We start from the raw sequence: 21,576 nt of genomic DNA on the forward strand, positions 1-21,576 counted from the left end.
CAGCGTTTGAGAGGCAGAGGCCATGGTATCTCTCACTTCCAGGCCAGCCTGATCTATATAGTGAGATTCCAGGCCGGTCAGCCTGAACTACATGTAAAATCCTGTCTCAAAGGGAAAAAAACAGTGGCTGGGCACTGGCGGCACACACCTTTAATCAAAACACAAAGGAAGCAAAGGCAGGTGGACCTCCGTGTTTGAGACCAGACTGACTACAGAGCAAGTTCCAAAACAGCCAGGGCTACACAGAGAAACCCTGTCTCTCAAAGGGGCAGGTTGGTGGTGGGGATTTAAATCTACACCACAGAAGGAACATAAAAAGGCTTTAAAAACAAGGAGCAATAAATAACTCCATGTAGTTCCCAGTACAGGTAACATTTTAATATAAACATGAAGGAGTAGGAAAATGGTATGGCCTAGAATTTCTCTTCAAAAGATTGAAAATTTTCTGTCTTACAATAAGGCAAAGTCAAGATACAAAATCATATGCAGGTCTAAGTTGAAACACTGCTAACAATTTTTAAAAAACTGTTACAATAAATTAAAAATTCCAGATAATATAGACCAAGCAGGTATAGCCTGTGAGTTGAGTCTCACTGAAGGCCACGAACTTACCCTAACACATCTGCAGAGGACAGTGTCAGAAGGCTGGTCTCTCCTGACACTGGAACACTGGGAACAGAACACTAGCAACAAGTTTATGCTTAGCATGCAAACACGATGTACACCACCAACCGAAACAGAATTAGGGCTCAGACGTACCTTAGTAGGAGTTCTTTGGGAAGTTTTTTATTGATTACAGCTTCATCACTGTTTGAGAACATCTGTTAAAAAAAAAAAAGCCATTGCATCAGGCATTAACATTTGATCATGTTCACAGGTGGGATGGGAGGTCTCCCTCTGGAGTCAAAAAAAAAAAAAGTGGGGAACCAGCAAAATGATTTAGGAGGTAAATGCTGCCAAGTTGATGATCTAGTTCAAACCCTGGAGCCATCATCAGGAGAGAACTGATGGCTGACAGTTGTCCTCTTTTTGGGGGGTGGGGTTCAATACAGGGTTTCTCTGTAGCTTTGGAGCCTGTTTTGGAACTCACTCTATAAACCAGACTGGTCCCAAACTCAGAGCTCTGCCTGTCTCCACTGCCTGAGTGTGCCCCACCAAAAATCTGTAAAGGTTGTCCTCTTACCTTCCTCACAATGGGGATCCATAGCCAGATATAAAGGCCCAAGGTATGGTGAGACAATACACCAGCTTCCTAAATTACCTTAACCTTATATCCAATCTAGCACCTACACTAATCCAGAAACCCCTCCCCTCCAACCTCAAGAGTTCCCTAAACTCTAATGGCGGAAGCCCCTCTCCCAGGTCTGTTAAAGGGACTTTCTCTGAGTTACAGTTGGAGCTCCTGCTACAGACCCCAGAGGTAGGTGGATTTGAGTTCAAAGCTAGCTTGATCTAGACAGCAGTTTCTGGACAGCTAGGACTACAGAGATCCTCACTGAACACTGACTAGAGAGTGCCATTCACACAGAGCTGGAGGACACTGCTGTCCTAAAGCTAATGAGTTCCCAAACTAGAAACACGGATTATGTCTCCATTTATTTAGGATTACCTTGATTTCTGCCAGTACTGATAGTTTTTCAGTACATAAGCTTTTAATGTTTATTTCTAAAAGTTTCTTATTCTTTTTAATGCTACTGCAGAGGGATCACACTTCATTCTAGGATTCCCAGCTCCAGCATACACAGCGCATCATCTTTCCATCCCTCTGTTTGTGACCTCTGTGCCTTTGAGCCCAGTCTATCTTCTCTACACAGCATGAAATTCAATCCTATTATCTACTCTCACAACCTAAGCCTTTCAAAAAATTAAACAGTAACAAAAAAACCCACTATTGAATCTCACTATTGTAGCCTTAGCTGGTCTGGAACTCACTGCACAGACCATGATGGCTTGAACTCACAGGGATTCACCTGCCTTTGTCTCCTAAGTGCTAGTACTAAAGGTAAGTGCCACCAGGCCCAGTCACAATCATTAAAGAACATATGCCTTTTGACGGACATGTTTAACCCATTTCTCCTTGATTAGACGCGTCTCTCAGTCTACGTGTTTCTAAATGTGTTATTTTATTTCTTTCCATCTGAACGGCCCTGAGTGCCATCTCCTGTGCTTCTTTACAGAGCCAAAATGGCGTTTTCTCTTGGGGGCTGTACTTGATTTTGTTAACCAGCTTCCAAGGCACTCAATGGTGAATGAGTAATTTTGCTTTGTTCCTTTCTAGGATGTGCCTGATTCTTAGAGGTAAGAAAACTGCCTTGGTCACACCCTGATGCTAAAGCTGGGGGTTAAAAGCAGAGCATCTCAGTAACGCTATCCCTCCTTTACTTCCTTTATGCTTTTGAATAGATATTTTCTGTTGTCCATTATAATGCCTTCGTTTGAAAGATTTATTTACGTGTATGAGGTTTTGCTGGTTTGTGTTTCTGCACCACATGTATGCCTGATGCTTGCGGAGGTCAGAAGAGGGAGGCTGATCGCCTGGAACTGGAGTTCTGCACAGCTGTGAAGTGCCCATGCAGGTGCTGGCAATCAGAGCTGCTCCTCTATGAGGACAAGTGTCCTTTTCTTCTTTTTTTTCTCCTTTTGGTTTTTCTGTAGACCAGGCGAGCCTTAAACTCACTGACCCACCCATCTCTGTTGAGAGTGCCGAATTAGGGGCATGTGTCACCAGCAGCAGCAAGGAAGAACAGTTTCTTTTTATTTTATTTTTTGTTTGTTTGTTTGTTTTTTCAAGACAGGGTTTCTCTGTAGCTTTGGAGCCTGTCCTGGAACTCACTCTGTAGACCAGGATGGCCTCGGGAAGAACAGTTTCTTAACTGTTGAACCATCTCTATATTTCCTAATTTTTTTCCCCTTATGTTTGTTTGTTTTTCAAGATAGGGTTTCTCTGTGTAGTCCTGGCTGTCCTGGAGCTCAGAGATCCACCTGCCTCTGCCTCTTATGTGCTGGAACTAAGGGCATGCACCACCACCACTTGGCTTTAATTTCTTCATTTAGAAAATGTTTTTGAAATTATTTTCCTAATGGTTGCTCTAGCAATTCCAGTATATACCCTAACTAGCCACAACATATTTCAGATTGCTCACTTTCTATAAAATACAGAAACAACAAGAGAACTCTGCTTTTAAAATTATATATTAATCTGATAAACCAAAAACTATATAGTTCTTAATTACACAACTTTCAATTTAGCTAAGACAATAAAAGGACAGCTTATTTATAGTCTTTTATATTTACCTCTGTAACTAACATTCATAGTGGTTTTTCTTTAAGGTACCATCTGGTACCATATTCTTTAGTTTGAACAGCCTTTAATAATTCATGTAAGACAGATCTGCAAACAAATGTCTTGGTGCTTGCTTATTAGGGATTTAAAAAAATTTCCTCTAATGTTTTGAGCTTTGGTTTGAGTTTTTAAAACAGGGTTTGATCTATAGACCAAGCTAGCCTTGGATCCATATGCCTCAGTTTCTGAACAACAAAGTTTCTCTGGAGAAACAATTATCAGTAGGTCTGTGCATCTATGTATCTGTGTGTGTGTGTGTATCTGTGTGTGTGTGGGGGGGAGGATTAATGCTGGAGATTATTAGCATGTAGCATGTAGAGATGATGTCCAAAAGCTCAGGAGCTCTGATGTCCAAGGGTAGAAGAGGGATGTCTTAAGAGCATGGTGAGGGAAATACCAGAGAAACTCTTTCTTTCTTTTTTTTAAATATTTATTTATTTATTATGTATACAATATTCTGTCTGTGTGTATGCCTGCTGGCCAGAAGAGGACACCAGACCTCATTACAGATGGTTGTGAGTCACCACGTGGTTGCTGGGAATTGAACTCAGGACCTTTGGAAGAGCAGGCAGTACTCTTAACCTCTGAGCCATCTCTCCAGCCCCCTTCTTTTTTTTTTTAAAGAATTATTTATTTATTAAGTATACAACATTCCTTCCATGCATGCCTGCATGCCAGAAGAGGGCGCCAGATCTCATTACAGACGGCTGTGAGCCACCATGTGGTTGCTGGGAATTGAACTCAGGACCTCTGGAAGAGCAGTCAGTGCTCTTAACCTCTGAGCCATCTCTCCAGCCCCCAATACTTTATTTCTTATGTAAGTTTCCACAAACCCCTAAAGTTGACACAGAATTTGTTTTTTTTTTTTTGGTTTTGGTTTTTTTTTTTCTTTGTTTTAGTTCGAGACAGGGTTTATCTCTGTAGTCCTGGCTGTCCTGGAACTCATTCTATAGACCAGGCTAACCTCAAACTCAGAGATCTGCCTGCCTCTGCCTCCAGAGTGTTGGAATTAAAGGCGTGCGCCACCACCCAGCCAAAAACCTTTTTTAAAGAGAGAAATTCATGTAACAATTGTTTTGAAGTGTACATTTTAGTGGGATCTTAGTACATTTTAATATACTTAAAACTGCTGTGCTATTACCATCTTCCTAGCTCCAGAATGTCCTTATCCCCTCAGAACATTCTGTATCTATTAAGAAATCACTTGGGAGCCACACTGTTCCTTATAATCCAGACAGCCACTGTTTTTCTCCAGTATATGAATTTTCCTATGCCTGGTTACTTCATACAAAGGGAATAGAAACATGCTGTGTTATGCATCACTGATCTCTTTTAATAATGGCTCTGAGTCTTTAAAGACCTCGAAAGAACAGTACTCAACTTCATATGGAAAAGCAAAAAACCCAGGATAGCCAAAACAATCCTGTGCAATAAAAGAACTTCTGGAGGCATCACAATCCCTGACTTCAAACTCTACTACAGAGCTATATTATAAAAACAGCCTGGTATTGGCGTAAGAACAGACAGGAGGACCAATGGAACCGAATAGAAGACCCAGATATCAATCCACACATCTTTGAACACCTGATCTTTGATAAAGAAGCAAAAAATATCAAATGGAAAAAAGAAAGTATATTTAACAAGTGGTGCTAGCATTACTGGATATCAACATGTAGAAAAATTAAAATAGACCCATATCTATCACCATGCACAAAACTCAAGTCCAAATGGATCAAAGACCTCAACATAAAGCCAGCCACACTGAACCTTATAGAAGAGAAAGTGGGAAGTACACTTGAACGCATTGGCACAGGGAACCACTTCCTAAATAGAACCCTAGCAGCACAGACACTGAGAGAAACAATTAATAAATAGAACCTCCTGAAACTGAAAAGCTTCTGTAAAGCAAAAGACACAGTCAACAAGACAAAATGACAGCCTACAGAATGGGAAAAGATCTTCACTAACCCCACATCAGACAGAGGTCTGATCTCCAAAATATACAAAGAACTTAAGAAATTGGACACCAAAAGATCACATAACCCAATATAAAAAATGGAGTACAGACCTAAACAGAGAACTCTCAACAGAAGAATCTAAAATGGCTGAGAGACACTTAAGAAAATGTTCAACATCCTTAGTCATCAGAGAAATGCAAATCAAAACAACTCTGAGATTCCATCTTACACCTGTAAGAATGGCCAAGATAAAAACACTGATGACAACTTATGCTGGAGAGGCTGTGGGGAAAAGGGAACCCTTCTGCATTGCTGGTGGGAACGCAAGCTTGTACAGCCCCTTTGGATGCCAGTGTAGCGATTTCTCAGAAAATTAGGAAACAACCTTCCTCAAGACCAAGTAATACCACTTTTGGGTAAATATCCAAAGGATGCTCCATCGTCCCACAAGGACATGTGCTCAACTATGTTCATAGCAGCTTTGTCATAGCCAGAACCTGGAAACAACCTAAATGTCCCTGACCAATGAATGGATAAAGAAAATGTGGTACATTTACACAATGGAGTACTACACGGCAGAAAAAAATAATGACAGCTTGAATTTTTCAGGAAAATGGATGGAGCTAAAAAAATTATTTTGAATGAGGTAACCCAGACACAGAAAGACAATTATCACATGTACTCACTAATAGGTGGTTTTTAAACATAAAGCAAAGAAAGCCAGCCTACAAACACAATCCCAGAGAACTTAGGCAACAATGAGGACTCTAAGAGAGACTTACATAGATCTAATCTACATGGGAAGTATAAAGTTGAAAAATACAAGATCTCCTGTGTAAATTGGGAGTGTGGGGATCTTGGAGGAGGATTAAAGGGGGAGGGGAGAGGCAGGGAGAACAGAGAAAAATGTAGAGCTCAATAGATATCAATAAAAAATGTAAAAAAAAATGGCTGTGAGATTTCTCTACACTGCAGTGCTGTCAGTACTTCACCTCTTTTCACGTCCTCTGCATATACACTTTCTTCATTCATTCACGTTAGTGGTCACCTTGGCTGTTAACAAGCCTTTTGGATATTGTGAATACTGCTATCAGCATCAGCATTGTTTTCTTTTGAGAAAACAGCACTAGCTGTCCAGGAACTCACTCTGTAGACCAGGCTGGCCTTGAACTCAGAGATCCCTGCCTCGGCCTCCAGAGTGCTGGGATTAAAGGTGTGCACCACCACGCCTGGCCATGCATACCTATTTTTAATTCATCTAGGCAATGTGACACTTGGATAAAATTTTAAAGAAGTCATTAAATTGATTTCTGCAGTGACTGCACCAGTCTACGTTTCTATCACAAACAAAGGCTCACATTTCTCTATGCTCCTGCCTACACCTATCTGTGATGTTCTGGGGACAGTGTGTGTGTGTGTGTGGGGGGGGAAACAAGCCTTCCACAACCAGCTCTATACCTATTCAAATCCTTTAACCTCAGAACTGGGCTGTTTTATTGACTAGCAAGGGTTCCTTGTAAGGGTTCTAAACACTAAAGCTTTCTTCAATATAGGACCATGACTTCCATTTTTTAAGGTAATCTGTTTAAAGTCTCAGGGGTCTGAATACACAGTTAAGTGCTTTTGTTCTTTGGGTTTTTGTTTGTTTGTTTGTTTGTTCTGGGTTTGTTTTCAAGAAAGGGTTTCTCTGTACAGCTTCAGAGTCCTTCACAGAAGGCATTCTGCAAACCAGGGTGGCCTTGAATGCTGCCTGTCTCTGCCTCCTGAGTTATTTGGTTTTTGAGGCAGAGTCTCACTGCGTTGCTTGGGCTACTTTCTAACATATGAACTCAAAGGGATCCTACCGCTCAGCTTTTCTGGTTGTGACTTTTGGCATATGACAACCAAGTCTAGCTAGAATTCTTTCTATTTTCTTTCTGGTGGTGCTGGGAACTAGACCCAGAGCCCTACACAGGCTGCCTAAACGCTCCATTGCTAAGCAACACCCAACCCCACAATCTTGATCATGTTTTTTCTGAAACCCTGAATATCATCCAACGCTTTCTGGCTCTTCACTGTTCCTTCTGCTTGCTTCAGGCTAGAGATCCTACCACAGACTCCCAAAGGCTGGGTTGTGGGTACATATCACATCTGAATAGCTAGTATTTCTGATCAAAGTCAGCTGTTAACCATAGTGCTCTTCTTTGTATATGAATTATTTTCTTTTTGTTTCCAGATTTTGTCTTAAAACAGTTTGATAACAATTTAGCCAGGTGCAGATATCTTTGTATTTACTCTACTTTAAGATCACTAAATACTGGACTGTACAGATCAATATTTTCTTTCATCTGGCAGGGCATGGTGACCCACACGTTTAATCCCAGCACTCAGGAAGCAGAAACAGGCAGATGTGTTAGTTTGAGGCTAGCCTAATCTACACACTGATGTACACAATAAAAACCCAGAGAATTAGGATTCAACCTGAAAGTCAGAAAAAGCAAAACAGCCAGCCACTGGCTCTTACCTCTACTTCAGTCCAAATAGAGATCCTGTCCCCAGGAATTTCAGAGTAAGACTGTGCGTGAGAGCTATCTCCTCCCATTTTATAGTCCTCTCTAGAGCTAGGATTAAAGGTGTGCACCAGTACCGCCTAGTTTCTAAGGCAAAGTAGTGTGGCTACTGGGACTAAAGGTGTGTCATCACTGCCTGGTCTGCAAGGTTGACCAGTGGGACTGTTTTATTCTATGATCTTCAGGCAAGCTTTATTTATTAAAATACAAATGAAATATCACCACACAATGACTTCTAAGTCAGCCAGGGATACACAGAAAGACCATGTCTCAAAATAATAAATACGGGTATTTTCATCAAATTGTTGGTCACAGGCTCAGCATTATTCCCAGTAGCCCAAAGACAGATGTAAGCTGAGTGTCCAAGTACAAATGAACGGATAATAAAACGTGTCACATGCATGTAAGTGGAAAGTTTAAGATAAAAAGAAGCCTCTAGGCTCCCACCTTTCCTTATGAAGGAAGCACACTGAGGAGTTACTTAGCTTTGAAAGGTAGCTCTCAGCTGGCTACAGAGTCCATGCCTGCAACAACAAAGCTTGGGAGACAAATGCAGAAGGATCATGAGTTTGAAGCTAGCCTGGGCTAAATACTGAGACCATATATATCTATAAAACCAAAACCAACAACGAAAAGACAAGGCTGAGGAGACTATCCAGTGGGAAGGGTTCTTGTTACCCAAGCATGAGAACTTGAGTTCAAATCTCCAGAATCTATTTAAAGCCAGATGGGCAGTGTCAGGCAGATGGGAGGCAGACACAGAATCTCGAGGGCTCACAGAACAGCTACAATGACGATGAGTGACCCGTAAGGTTGTCCTCTTTCCCAAGCCCACTGTGGCACGGGCACAATCATACTCACGCAGATGAACGTGGCTGTGAGCACACAGATCAAACACATAAAGGCTAAAAGAAAACAAGCACTGTGCAGTGGTAACGAGTGGTTTCCAAGGCCTGGCCTAAGAAACACAGCGGCATCTTCCGGAATCACTCCTGCTATCACATAAGAAGTCTAGGCTAGACTTCCGGACAACAATCATGTGGAAGCCGGAATCAGCTGACGGCAGCACCAGTCTCGTGCTCTAATTAAGGCCTATTACACACTCCAGAAACAGTCAAGAGGGATGCAGCCTGCTGAGTGACCTTTTAAAAAGACAAGCACACCTGCCAGGGTGAGCTAATCATTGTAAGCTACTCAATGGTACTTAACGTTAAGAGGGTACAGGACAGCAACTACTAAAAAAAATGGCACTTCATTGAAAGAAAATGTATAACTTGTGGTCTCCTTTTCATAGATTTGAACAAACTAGTAGCCTGGGACAAGTCAAATCTTATAGCAGTAGGAACACTTTGGGGAAAGTTTAAGAGAGAACAGTCATAAAGAAACCCATAATTAAAGATGGATTTGTTTTGGTTTGTTTTTTCAAGACAGGGTTTCTCTGTATAGCACTGGCTATCCTGGAACTTGCTCTGTAGATCAGGATGGACTTGAACTCAGAGATCCTACTGCCTCTGCCTCCTGCATGCTGGGATTAAAGGTGTGCTCCACACCACCTGGCTGAGAAATTTTAAAAAATACTTCTCCTATAAGTAGTTTTTACAAGGTTTGCCATTCCCTCACTCAACCAACACCAGATGTTTTTTCAATTGGCTGTTTTTCTTGCCAGAATCCAAAAGGAAAAACATTTTTGTATGCTAATAAATTTGAAACAAAATAAGATTATAATTTCCCCACCCAACAGCTCTTCCTTAGTAGAAATATAATTGTTTCTTAGAGACAAACTGTGGCCAGTATATTACCACACCCTGACTAAGATATCTCAAGATAAAAACACCACACCACTTAACAGTCAAGCTCTCTGTGATAGACACTTATAACATCTGACTCAACAGCACACATTTTTCCTTTATGTTGTTTCTACCTTGTCTACTTGGCGTACATCCACCACCAATTCTTGGTTTGCACTTGGCTTTAAAGCTGTTTGTGTATATACACACATCCATGGAATGCCCTGCCAGAGGAGGATGTCGGGTGTCCCGCTAGAACCCTTGAGACAGGGTCTCTCACTCACCTGGAGATGTTTTCCAGATAGGCTAAGGCAGTCAGCAAACTCTAGCAATTCTCTTCTCTCTGTCCCCCATGCCCAGTGCTGAGGTAAAAGGCAGATATAAGACCACATATGGGTCTTACACGGGTACTAGGGATCTGAACGTGGGCCACCATAATGGTATTATACACGCACCGAGCCGTTTCCCGTTCTTTGCACTTTCATTCCTTTTTCTGCTGAGTATTTTGTCTGCTAACTTGGTTTTACTATATGAGCAATATTTCAGGTCCCTAAGGACTCCTAAGTTTAATTTCCAGGACTCATACTGAGGAAGGAGAAAACATGTCTGCAAGTTGGCTTCTGACTTCCATGGTTCCTTGTGGCATGTGCTAAATAACTGTAGTATTTAAGTAAAATGCACAAATCGTATGGCTCCTGCCTTCTGAAGACATAATCACAGAAAGCATTATTTGAGACTACACTAAGAGGTTAGAAGAGGCAGTAATATTTTGTAGCCAGTGACTGCAGAGGGGATGTGAGAAATAGTTTTATTCTGGCCATGCAGGTCAGGAATCCCTTTTTTTGCAGGGGGTGGTGGCACATGTATTTAATCCCAGCACTCAAGAGTGCTGTTTGTTTTGTTTTTTTAAGCAAAGTCTCTCTATTACATAGCTCTGGCTGTCCTGGAACTTACTACGTAGACCTGGCTGGCCTCAAACTCCCAGAGATTCACTTGTCTCTACCTGCCCAGTGCTGGGATTGAAGGTGTGAACTATCATGCCTGACAGAGATCATAGCCTTTAATAACAGCAAACCCAATCACCTCTACTTTCACAATATAGGATATCCTTAATCCAAAACATCAAATGCTTCAAATTCAAACTTTTTGAGTGCCACAATTGGAAAATCTTCACCTGACCTCATGTGAGGGAGCACAGTCAAAACATAGCACATTAAAATAGTGTATAAACTTATGTCAGTCTACAAGTAGATGCAAATGAAACAGATCAGGGCTACGAGATGGCTCAGAGGTGAGGAGCACTTGCTGCTCTTCCAGAGGTTCTGAGTTCAATTCCCAGCACCCACACAGCAGCTCACAACTGTCTGTAACTCCAGTTCCAGGGAATCCAACACCCTCATACAGACACAGATGCAAGCAAAACACCAATGCACAAAAATAAAAATAAATAAATCATAATGGGGAATGAGGTGAAGCACATGTTTAATCCCAGCACTTGGGACGCAGAAACAGGCAAATAGCAAGTTCAAGACTAGCCAGGGCCGGGCGGTGGTGGCACACGCCTTTAATCCCAGCACTCGGGAGGCAGAGGCAGGCGGATCTCTGGGAGTTCGAGGCCAGCCTGGTCTAGAAGAGCTAGTTCCAGGACAGGCACCAAAAGCTACGGAGAAACCCTGTCTCGAAAAAATCCAAAAAAAAAAAAAAAAAAAAAAAGACTAGCCAGGGCTACAGAACAAGTTCCAAGACCAGACAGAACTACACGGAGGAACAGTCTCAAACAATGTTTTATAATAGTCTCAAAGACTGTTTTATATAATTATGTCTCCAGAGGACAGGAGTGAGATTTTATTTTGGGGGCAAACCAGGGCTTTATGGCTACTAGGCAGCTAGTCTATCATCCCAGCTCAGCACGACATTTTCTCCAGAGTTTAAATGTCTACAAGGCTATTTATCCTCTCCCCCCGCCCCATACACACCAGCAATTCCTACTGATAAGTCTTTACCCTTTATTTATTAGTAGTATTGTATATATTACATATTATCCTTTATAATTTACCAATATCCCCTAATTAGATTTTCAACTCCGCCAGGACAAGATTTTGTCTGTCTTGTTCATTTTCACACCCCCTGGTATTCATAACAGCAGGCACATACGAGGTACTCTGTAAATATTTGATGACTGAATTAGTCATTAGCAAATGTGACTGAAGCGGGTGTGGTGATGCACTGATGCATGCAATAATCCCAGCACATGGGAAGCGGAGGCTGAATGATCATGAATTCAAGTCAGATGGTACCATCTTCAAACCTGTATCTCTGGTAGAGACAATGACTAATCAGGTAAGAGCTAGTCTGACAAGCAGTGCTGGGCCCTGGCTTTCCCAAGCTGTCCTCCGACTTTCACATCTGCCTGTAGCACACAATTACCTAGTCCCTCTTACAGGCATAAAACTAATACAGATATGCTCTGTGTGACTATCACAGTGACTCAAAATATATCTATGTAAGTGCCTGGAGTGGTAGCATACATGCCTTTAATCCTAGCACTCAGAACAGAGGCAGGTAGGTCTCAAAAAAAAAAAAATTCAAAATAAAGTATGTATGGGAAGCCAAGGAAGCCCTGAGTGAGTGTGAAAGGAATGGAAGAAGTCCTGAGAGACTGAGTATTGTTGACAAGGACCAAAGCCTCATAGGAACAGGAACTGGCAAAGCCTTCTTCCAGGTGAGGCTTAGAGGCATGGAGGATTACCAGTGTTTCTGAACCAACTGCCTGGTGTGAAACTAGCAACTGCAGCTTTTTCCTTCTGGATGACGGCAGCCTGAGACTGCTCCCCACCGAGACCTCCTACCCCTCCCTCTTACAATATATATACGAGATGCTCTTATGATAGATACAGGAGGCTCCAGGATGCTCCATAGTTGATGCTGCTCCATCACCTGACCTCAGTTTCTGTGTATGTGTCTGCCATTTCTTCATTCCCTCATTGCCCCCATCAGGACCAAATTGTGCTGGACAGGGTATGTACATGGTGTGTGTGTGTGTGTGTACGATCATTTATTAGTAGAAAGTAATGTACAGATACCATTGTTTCAATGTATAAAGCCAGATAAGGGGCTTTAAATGTAACCTAGCAGGAAGAGTACTTATCTAATGTGTCAAAGGTCTTGGGTTCTATCCTCACTACTGCAAAAGCAGGAGTGCTACAACATGCCTGTGACACCAGACCAGCACTTTGAATGTGAGGGAAGAAATCAGGAGCTCCAGGCCATCCTCCGCTACTTAGCAAGTTGAAAGCCAAACAAGGAGATCTTGTCTTAAAACAAAAGAAAGAGGCCTGTGACCCACACAAGGAAGCAGGAGAGTTCTATAGGCCAGCCTGGGCTACAGAGCTAGACTCTATCTCAAGTAACAAAATAAGAAAATAATTATCAGGTCTGAATGGCCTACCTGCTTTTGAAATGGAATTAAATGGGTTTTCCTGTGTTGACAGAACTCCTGGGCTCAAGCCCTTCCCCTGCTTCAGCCTCCCAAGAAGGTAGGGATTCAAGCACCACTGAGCCTTCAGGAGGTTTGTGTATGGAGCACGGCTCCTCCAGTAGACCTACACTTAGCTCCTAGAACCCATGTCCAGGGACTCACGATTGCCTGTAACCCAGTTCCACTGGGCTGCTTGGCACACTGCACTCCTGTGTACACATACGTACTGACATTCATAATTAAAATAAAAATGGCACTTTAGGAGTAAGTTCCCTTTACAGATTTCCATTGTCTAACTCTAAGGTTCCCTTTACTATGATTCTCTGCAGAGAGATTAGACAGTTAATTCATTGTCAATGTCTTAAATATCTTTATAATCCTAGTAAAGAAAAGCAAATGAGCCTTTGTGGTCTTAATGTGATGCTTTGGATACCTTGCCTGTTTCTGCCTTGACTATGGAGAAAAGTAGACGTCTGAAGGCTGGGATAGGGGTGGGAGTCTGCAGTATTATGACCATGCAAATGCTTTTGCTGAGAAATGGGTATAATGATTGTGTGGCATCCTGGAGTTTGGCATGCTGTGGTTCTCAGCGCTTAGCAACTGAAGAATTTATATTTACAGGGCCCATTTACCAGCATTAGCTTTGAAGCCTGGGTTTGAACTATGGCTTAGCTACTTACCATCTGTATGACCTTGGAGAAGTTTTTCAGATTACACTCTCTGTGTCTGATTTCCAGTCTCTATAATGGCTATAATACTTCCACTGTGAGGTCTAAATTCTAAGTTTGTGTAGCATTAGCAGACTCCCTGCCATACAATGAAGGTGCCGGTAATTTGTGCTTACTGTTGCCACTTTGTAGCATAAGTGTTTGTAAATAGGCCTTTTTGTTGTTGTTGTTGGTTTTTCGAGACAGGGTTTCTCTGTAGCTTTTGGTGCCTGTCCCGGAACTAGCTCTTGTAGACCAGGCTGGCCTCGAACTCCCAGAGATCCGCCTGCCTCTGCCTCCCGAGTGCTGGGATTAAAGGCGCGCGCCACCACCACCCGGACCTTTTTTTGGTTTTTCGAGACAGGGTTTCTCTGTGGTTTTGGAGCCTGTCCTGGAACTAGCTCTTCTAGACCAGGCTGGTCTCGAACTCACAGAGATCCACCTGCCTCTGCCTCCCGAGTGCTGGGATTAAAGGTGTGTGCCACCACCACCCGGCTGTAAATAGGCTTTTGTGTGTGTGTGTGTGTATATGTGTGTATGTGTGTGTGTATGTGTGTGTGTGTGTATATGTTTTTCAAGACAGGGTTTCTCTGTAGCTGTGGAGCCTGTCCTGGAACTAGCTCTTGTAGACTAGGCTGGCCTCGAACTCAAACAGATCCACTGCCTCTGCCTCCCAAGTGCTGGGATTAAAGGCGTGCGCCACCACCGCCCAGCTGTAACTTAATATTTTAAATACTTTAAAAGGCCTCAGTTTCTTTTTGTGGATTTTGCTGTTGCTCCATTTTAAAAGAGTTTCTCACTACAGCCCTGGCTTGCCTGGCTGGACTTCAACTCAGAGTTCCCTGCCTCTGCACCCCACCAGTTTTGGTCTTGAGAACAGGGTACCATGCAGTTGTCGATAACTTCAGCTTTTTAATTCTCTTGCTTTCACCTCTAAAGTGTTGGGATTTTAGGTGTATGACCCTACACTCGCTAAGAACTTACTATTCAGAGGAAAGATCTTTTACAAAGGGAGAACTATAACTGGTCATCTCCTAATTTGAGTCGGTTTTCCACGTTGGTTACTAAACGAGAGCCCCCCTGAATTCTCGTCTGAAATGTGGAAAGAACTCAGCAGCACTTCATTACGGCCATCACTGCACTCATTGTTGGCAGCTGTGATAAATGTCTGCCGAGATGAGACGCTGGCACTGAATTCTAAGTTGACATTTTAAAACACTGGATCAGTCAGCGTTTACCCCGGAAACTGGCTGTTCTTCCCGCTCTAATTGTAGAAAATACAGCTATGATGGAACTGAAGACAGGCAGGAGATGCATTTGTTCTGTGAAGGAGCACTGTGTTGCTGACACTCAACACTCTTCCAACCCTCACCCTCATCAGCTGTTGACAACCGTTTCATGCTCGGGATGTAAAGACGTTTATGTAGAAAACACATTACAACTTATTCCTGCAATACACTTATAGAAAACTGATTTTGAAATGTTCTTTGAATAAGTAAAAATATGTGCTTAATGTTGTAACTTCCTAGTGCATTATCATGAACTGTAACTGTAAAAGAGGCTTCATTAATATTCAGTATTCTTAGTCACAACTGATGTGTTATATAAATGCCTCTGAAATGTAGCTCTGCCTCTAAAAAGTACAACAAAAATATAGCTTTGCTAAGGTCAACATATTCTCAACATGTTCCTTAAGAGAGACTAGAGGAGGTAGAAATGTAGTTGAGCGAATACTTATTTAGCATGCACAAAGCCCTGGGCATGAATAGCAGCACTGTGTAAATATGGGGAGGTAGAGGCAGGAGGATCAGAAGTGCAAGGATACTCTCAATTGCATAGGAAGTCTGAGGTGAGCATGGATACTTAAGACCCTGTCTCAAAAATGGAACAATCAAAAACAGTCAGCACTGCACGGGGCGCTAAAGCAGGGGGAATGCTGTAATTTTAAGACCAGCCAGGGCTATATAAGCGAATTCAAGGCGAGCCTATGCCACTTATGCAAGACCTTGTTTCAAAAACACACCTGCTGGGTGGTGGTGTTGCATGCCTTTAATCCCAGCACTTGGGAGGCAGAGGCAGGAGGATCTCTGTGAGTTCAAGACAAGCCTGATCTACAAGAGCTAGCTCCAGGACAGTCAGGACTATTACACAGAAAAATCCTATCTTGAAAAACAAAACAAGAAACCACATGAGAATAATTGTATTTACTGTGTTGTTTTGTTTGTTTTTAATGCTGGAGATCTAACCCAGGGAGTAACCATGATCTGCCACTGAGGAAGAACACTCAACCCACCAGTGCAAAATAATTCTATTTACAGAGACCTTATATTTCTCCAGCAGTTACGTGACATAAACTGCATGAGTTTATCAAACTTTCATGTAAACACAGGAATCGAGATCTCAGGGGACCTAATCTTGGCATTGCTGTGAACACTGAGAACTGAGGAAATCCATTTAACTTTGTCTTTATGGCTTTAAAATGAGATTGCCAATAATCATTTCCTCGTCATGAGTTGAACTGATGTCACTTAGAAATTTAACATCAAACTCTTATTGTATAATAGAGCTTTTCGAGCTATGATATTATTAAGGAAAAATAGCTGAAAATAAATTTTCCTTACTGCAACTCTCCCAATTTTCAAAGATAAATTGGTAACCTGTGTGGCCTTCAAATCTGACACTGAGTTTTTACATACTACTCATCCCTTAAAATGGTAGTTTTCGCCAGAGGGTGGTGGTGCACGCCTTTAATCCCAGCACTTCCCAGCACTCGGGAGGCAGAGGCAGGCAGATCTGGACAGGCTCAAAAACTACAGCAAAACCCTGTCTTGAAAAACAAACAAAAAAAAAAATCAAGGATAAATGATATCCCACAATCCAATATAACTCTCTGTTGTTAGCTGTGACATACTAGAATCCTTTTGACTAAAATGCATAAAGACATATCACTATAAAATTACAGTTGGAAGCCGGGCGGTGGTGGCGCACGCCTTTAATCCCAGCACTTGGGAGGCAGAGGCACGCGGATCTCTGTGAGTTCGAGACCAGCCTGGTCTACAAGAGCTAGTTCCAGGACAGGCTCCAAAACCACAGAGAAACCCTCTCTCGAAAAACCAAAAAAAAAAAAAAAAAAAAAAAAAAAAAATTACAGTTGGATGTCTTTTTTCCTGAGTTACTATCTGGGTTAGGGTCTACCTAAAAGTTCACTAAGCCTAGAAGGTCAGGGAGGAAAACAGCACAAAGCACTTAAATTTGGTCCCTCTCTCTCTTGGATTTCTTAGAATATTTTACTTTGAATATCTAAAAATACAATTCCAGAACCATAGCACTACACTAGCTAGAGTATTAGAATTTTCAATTGTTTCCAACTTGTTACAAGTTAGGAAACAGTATCTCAAGGGAGAGAAACGGTTCTTTAAACAATAACAAAAGTACTCATTAATTTGCAAGGAAAATGAGGCCAAGGTTTGAAATGGAACAGTTTTGGAAATTAAAATTTATTTTATATGTACTTTTAAATTTTTACATAGTGGGTATTGAACCCGTGGCTTCACTCATGCTAGGCAAGTGTTCTAACACTAAACTATTTCCCCAGCTCAGAATTGAACAACTTTTAAGAGAGCTTGTGGCTCTTCCAGGGGACCTGGGCTCAGAGAAGAGTGCAGTTCTCGGCACCTGCATCAGGTGGCTCACACCCAAGTCCAGCTCCCAAGGATCTGATGATCTCATCTAGCCTGGGTGGTGCTTGTCTTTGAACCCAGCAGTCCAGAAGCAGAGGCAGGAAGATCTCTGTGAATTCCAGACCATCCTTGTCTACATAGTGAGTTCAGGTTAGTCAGGGATACTCAATAAGACCCTGTCTCAAAAAAGTAAAAACAGATTCAACAGCAGCACCTGTCTGGCCTGGTGGTGCAGGTCTCTAATGCCAGTTTCAGGCGAATACCTGAGGACCCGCAGTTCAGGGTCACTGGGCAGGCTCAAGGTCAGCCGCTGGGTTGTGGAGCAGTAGGAAAGATCTTGCCCAGTGTGGGGAAAACACCTTAACCCCATACTGACAAATGACCTAACTGGAAGAATACTAGAGTTTGAAAGTGTGACTACTTTCAACATAAATGATGACTTAGTAGGGTGTGACAGCTCACACCTACACCCCAGTATTTAGGATGCTGAAAAGAGAATCATGAGTTGTAGCCAGCCTGAGCTTTCGAGAGTTCCATTCTAATCTGAGTTATGGAACAGGAGTCTATCTCAAGAAAGTCCAAATAGGAAACAAAAGAAAAAATATTTTAAAACAGGAGGTGGTGGCCCATGCTTTTAATCCCAGCACTCATGAGGCAGAGGTAGGTGCAGGAGGATCTCTGAGTTCGAGGCCAGCCTGGTCTAGAGTGAGTTCTAGGACGGTCAGGGCCATTATACAGAGAAACTTTGTCTTGAAAAAAAAAGCACTTTGTGGAGTTTTTGCCCAGTGAAGGTTGTCAGATATATGCGAATGCAGCTCGGAAGAAGAGGGCCTGACTAGCATACATGAGGTCCAGGTGCAACCTGAGTCTAAAGAATCAAGAATGGAAACAAACCGTCAGGTAACTGTTTTCAAAATCAATCCCTACAATGTTCAGAACAAATTCTTGCCATGTGTTGTGCATACACCTTCAATTCCAGTACTCTATAGTCAGAGGTAGGTAGATCTCTGTTGAGTCTGAGACCAGCCTGATGTATGTATGGAGTTCCAGGGTGGCCACATGGGAGACTCTATCTCAAAACGATAGAAAACACGACACAAGACAACTAACAACAAAGACAGGCCTGGCAGTTCTGCCTGTAATCTCAGGCTTTGGGATGAAGAGACAGGAGGACTGGGAGTTCAAGGTCAGCCTTGACTACACAGTAATTTTGAGGTCACCATGTCTTAAAAACACAAAATCAGGGGCTGAAGAGATGGCACAGAGATTAAGAGCACTGGTGGCTCTTCCAGAGGTCCCAGGTTCAGTTCCCAGCATCCACATCGCAGCTCACAACTGTAACCCCAATTTCAGGGAATCCAATAACCTCACACAGACATACATGCAGGCAAAACACCAATATACATAAATAAATACATCATTGAAAAACAAAACAAAAAGAAAAAATCCACAGAACTGGGACTGGGAAGATGGTTCAGCAAGTAAAAGTGCTTATCTACTCAAGCATCATGACCCAAGTTCAACCCTCAGAACCCAGAACCCACAACAGGAAGAATAAAGTGACCTCAAAAGAAAGTTATTCTCTGACCTCTACACTGTGGACCTGTATTCACACAATTACACACACACACACACTACTTAAAAAAACAAACTGAGACACAGTCTAAAACAACAGAAACAAAAGAGGGAGCTAGAGAAATGGCTTAGAGGTTGATAGCACTGGCTGTTCTTCCAGAAAACCCAGGCTCAGTTCCCAGAACCCATATGGCAGCTCACAACTATCTCTAACTGCAGATCCATGGGATCTGATGCCATCTTCTGGCCTCAGAGGACACTGACACACATGTGGTGCATATACATACATGCAGGCAAAGTACTTATACACATAAAATAAAAACAAATGTTTGAATGGGTAATATGCAGGATGTTCTTCGGAGGGTATAAAAACTTAAGGAAATAAAAATGGAGTTTTAATGCTTTGTTTGAGATGCTGTGCTTTGTTCTGAAATCTGTCATACCAGTGCTGTGAGACTGAGGCTGCAAACTCTTTTTTCTGAGGCTAGGTCTATGTTGTTCATGCTGATTTCCAACTCATGGGCTCCAGTGTTCCTCTATCTCTGCATCCCAAGTGTCTGAAATAACAGGTGTCCCCCACCAGGCCAGCCTGAACCAAAGTATGAGAGCCTTGCAGAAGAAATGATCAAGGACGTCTGGCTTTGTATATTTATTTTTGAAAAGTCACAGATTCACAGGTTACTAAACCAAAAGGTACTTAAATAATTGCTTAGTAAAAAAAGAAGGAAAATCACCAGGCCAAATAAACTATTAAAAGTTGGCCCAGAACTCGGGGAGGCAAAGACAGGCAAATCTCAGTGAGTTTGTGGTCATCCTGGTCTACAGAGTGAGTTCCAGGACAGACAAGGCTACACAAAGAAACCCTGTCTCAAAAAACAAAACAAAACAAAACAAACAAACAAAAAGGTTGGTTCATGGCAAAGCCTACATGGACAACCAGATCTCCAAAGAGATACAGGATGTTCTTTCATGGCACCAGACAATTTTTGTTATTTTGGATAAAGTGAGTTGGCAAAACAACAAAAGCAGGCCAACAAAACAAAACCAGAAAACAAAGACAAGACCTAGTGTCATTGATGTCTGTAGTATTATTTATTTATAAGAAAGCGAGTGAAGCATAATGAATAATGAATATAGATTCAGTATGTCCAAAATAGTGTTTTTCACTTCCTAACTTACAGTCTTAACAACTCCAGACACTGATTATAAAATATTCAATGTCAGCTAAAGGTAACACTATGGCTTTTTAAAAATGTTAATTAAGATTTAAAAAAAAGTTAAGAACTTTTCCCCATCATTATTGTATCTTTACTACAGATCTATTAAAAACATGGCAAAGTCAAAACTGAACTGAAAAAAAATCTCAATTTGAAGCTAAGGGCCAAGACTAGATATTTAAATATGTCTCTTGGCAATCTGAGTGTTAAGGTAATGCTGTTTAACACAACTAAAATAAAAGACACACTCATTAATTTGACAGCATATACAAAATAAAATATATTCGGTGGATTTTAGGAAAAGCACGTTTCCACACATTTAATGTGCTTTATGGTGAGGTACACTAAAAACAGAATGATATGAAAAGATTAAGTGTAGAAAAATAGAGATTGGTGAGCTGGAGATCATTTAACTGTTCCTGGGGGGGACACAAGTTTGGTTGCCAACACCCACACCAGGGAGTTCATTATCGACTGGAACTCTAGATTCGGGATCCTATCTCTGACTCCCACAGCACCTGCACTCCATGTATACGCACATGCACACACATATACAGTCACAAATTTAATCTCTAAAAACAAAAACAAACCCCTCTAGAGATTAGAATCTTGGTCCTCAACTGTTTCGTTTTTCGAGACAGGGTTTCTCTGTAGCTTTGGAGCCTGTCCTGGAACTAGCTCTGTAGACCAGGCTGACCTTGAACTCACAGAGATCTGCCTGCCTCTGCCTCCTGAGTGCTGGGATTAAAGGTGTGTGCCACCACTGCCTGGTTCTTGGTCCTCTACTGTTAAACTGCACAATTTTAATACCTTAACCTCTTGGGTCCTAACTTTTCCTTTTTTTTTTTTTTTTTTTTTTTTTTTTTTTGGTTTTTCGAGCCTGTCCTGGAACTAGCTCTTGTAGACCAGGCTGGTCTCGAACTCACAGAGATCCGCCTGCCTCTGCCTCCCAAGTGCTGGGATTAAAGGCATGCACCACCACCGCCCGGCTGGGTCCTAACTTTTCTTGAATTTAAGATAGAAGAATCAAAATTAAGATAGCATGTGGGGTGGAGCCTGAGGACTATTGGAAGTTTCATGCTAGCCTGGGTTACACTGTGAGTTTCTGGCCATCCTGGGCTATCGTGTGAAACCCTGACTCACAGTGTGGAGCTGGAGAAATGCCTTGAGAGTTAAGAGCACTTGCAGCTCTTGCAAAGAACCTGGATTCAGCTTCTAGTGCCAAAAGGGTACTTCACAACCATCTGTAACTACAGTTCCACAGGATCTGATGCCACTTTCT

General features: G+C 42.0%; 1 protein-coding gene across 2 annotated transcripts in view; it reads right to left on the reverse strand.

The window, feature by feature from the left end:
• Positions 1–21,576, reverse strand: part of Fbxl20 (F-box and leucine rich repeat protein 20) — a 67,330-nt gene that overhangs the window by 41,794 nt on the left and 3,960 nt on the right. For both annotated transcript variants that reach the window (XM_057773642.1, XM_057773643.1), the window contains exon 2: positions 760–821. In XM_057773642.1, coding sequence (XP_057629625.1) covers positions 760–821 — 62 coding nt within the window. The remainder of the gene's footprint in view (positions 1–759; positions 822–21,576) is intronic.

The sequence above is a fragment of the Chionomys nivalis genome, chromosome 7 (genome assembly GCF_950005125.1).
Source record: "Chionomys nivalis chromosome 7, mChiNiv1.1, whole genome shotgun sequence".
In the NCBI taxonomy this organism is placed as follows: domain Eukaryota; kingdom Metazoa; phylum Chordata; class Mammalia; order Rodentia; family Cricetidae; genus Chionomys; species Chionomys nivalis.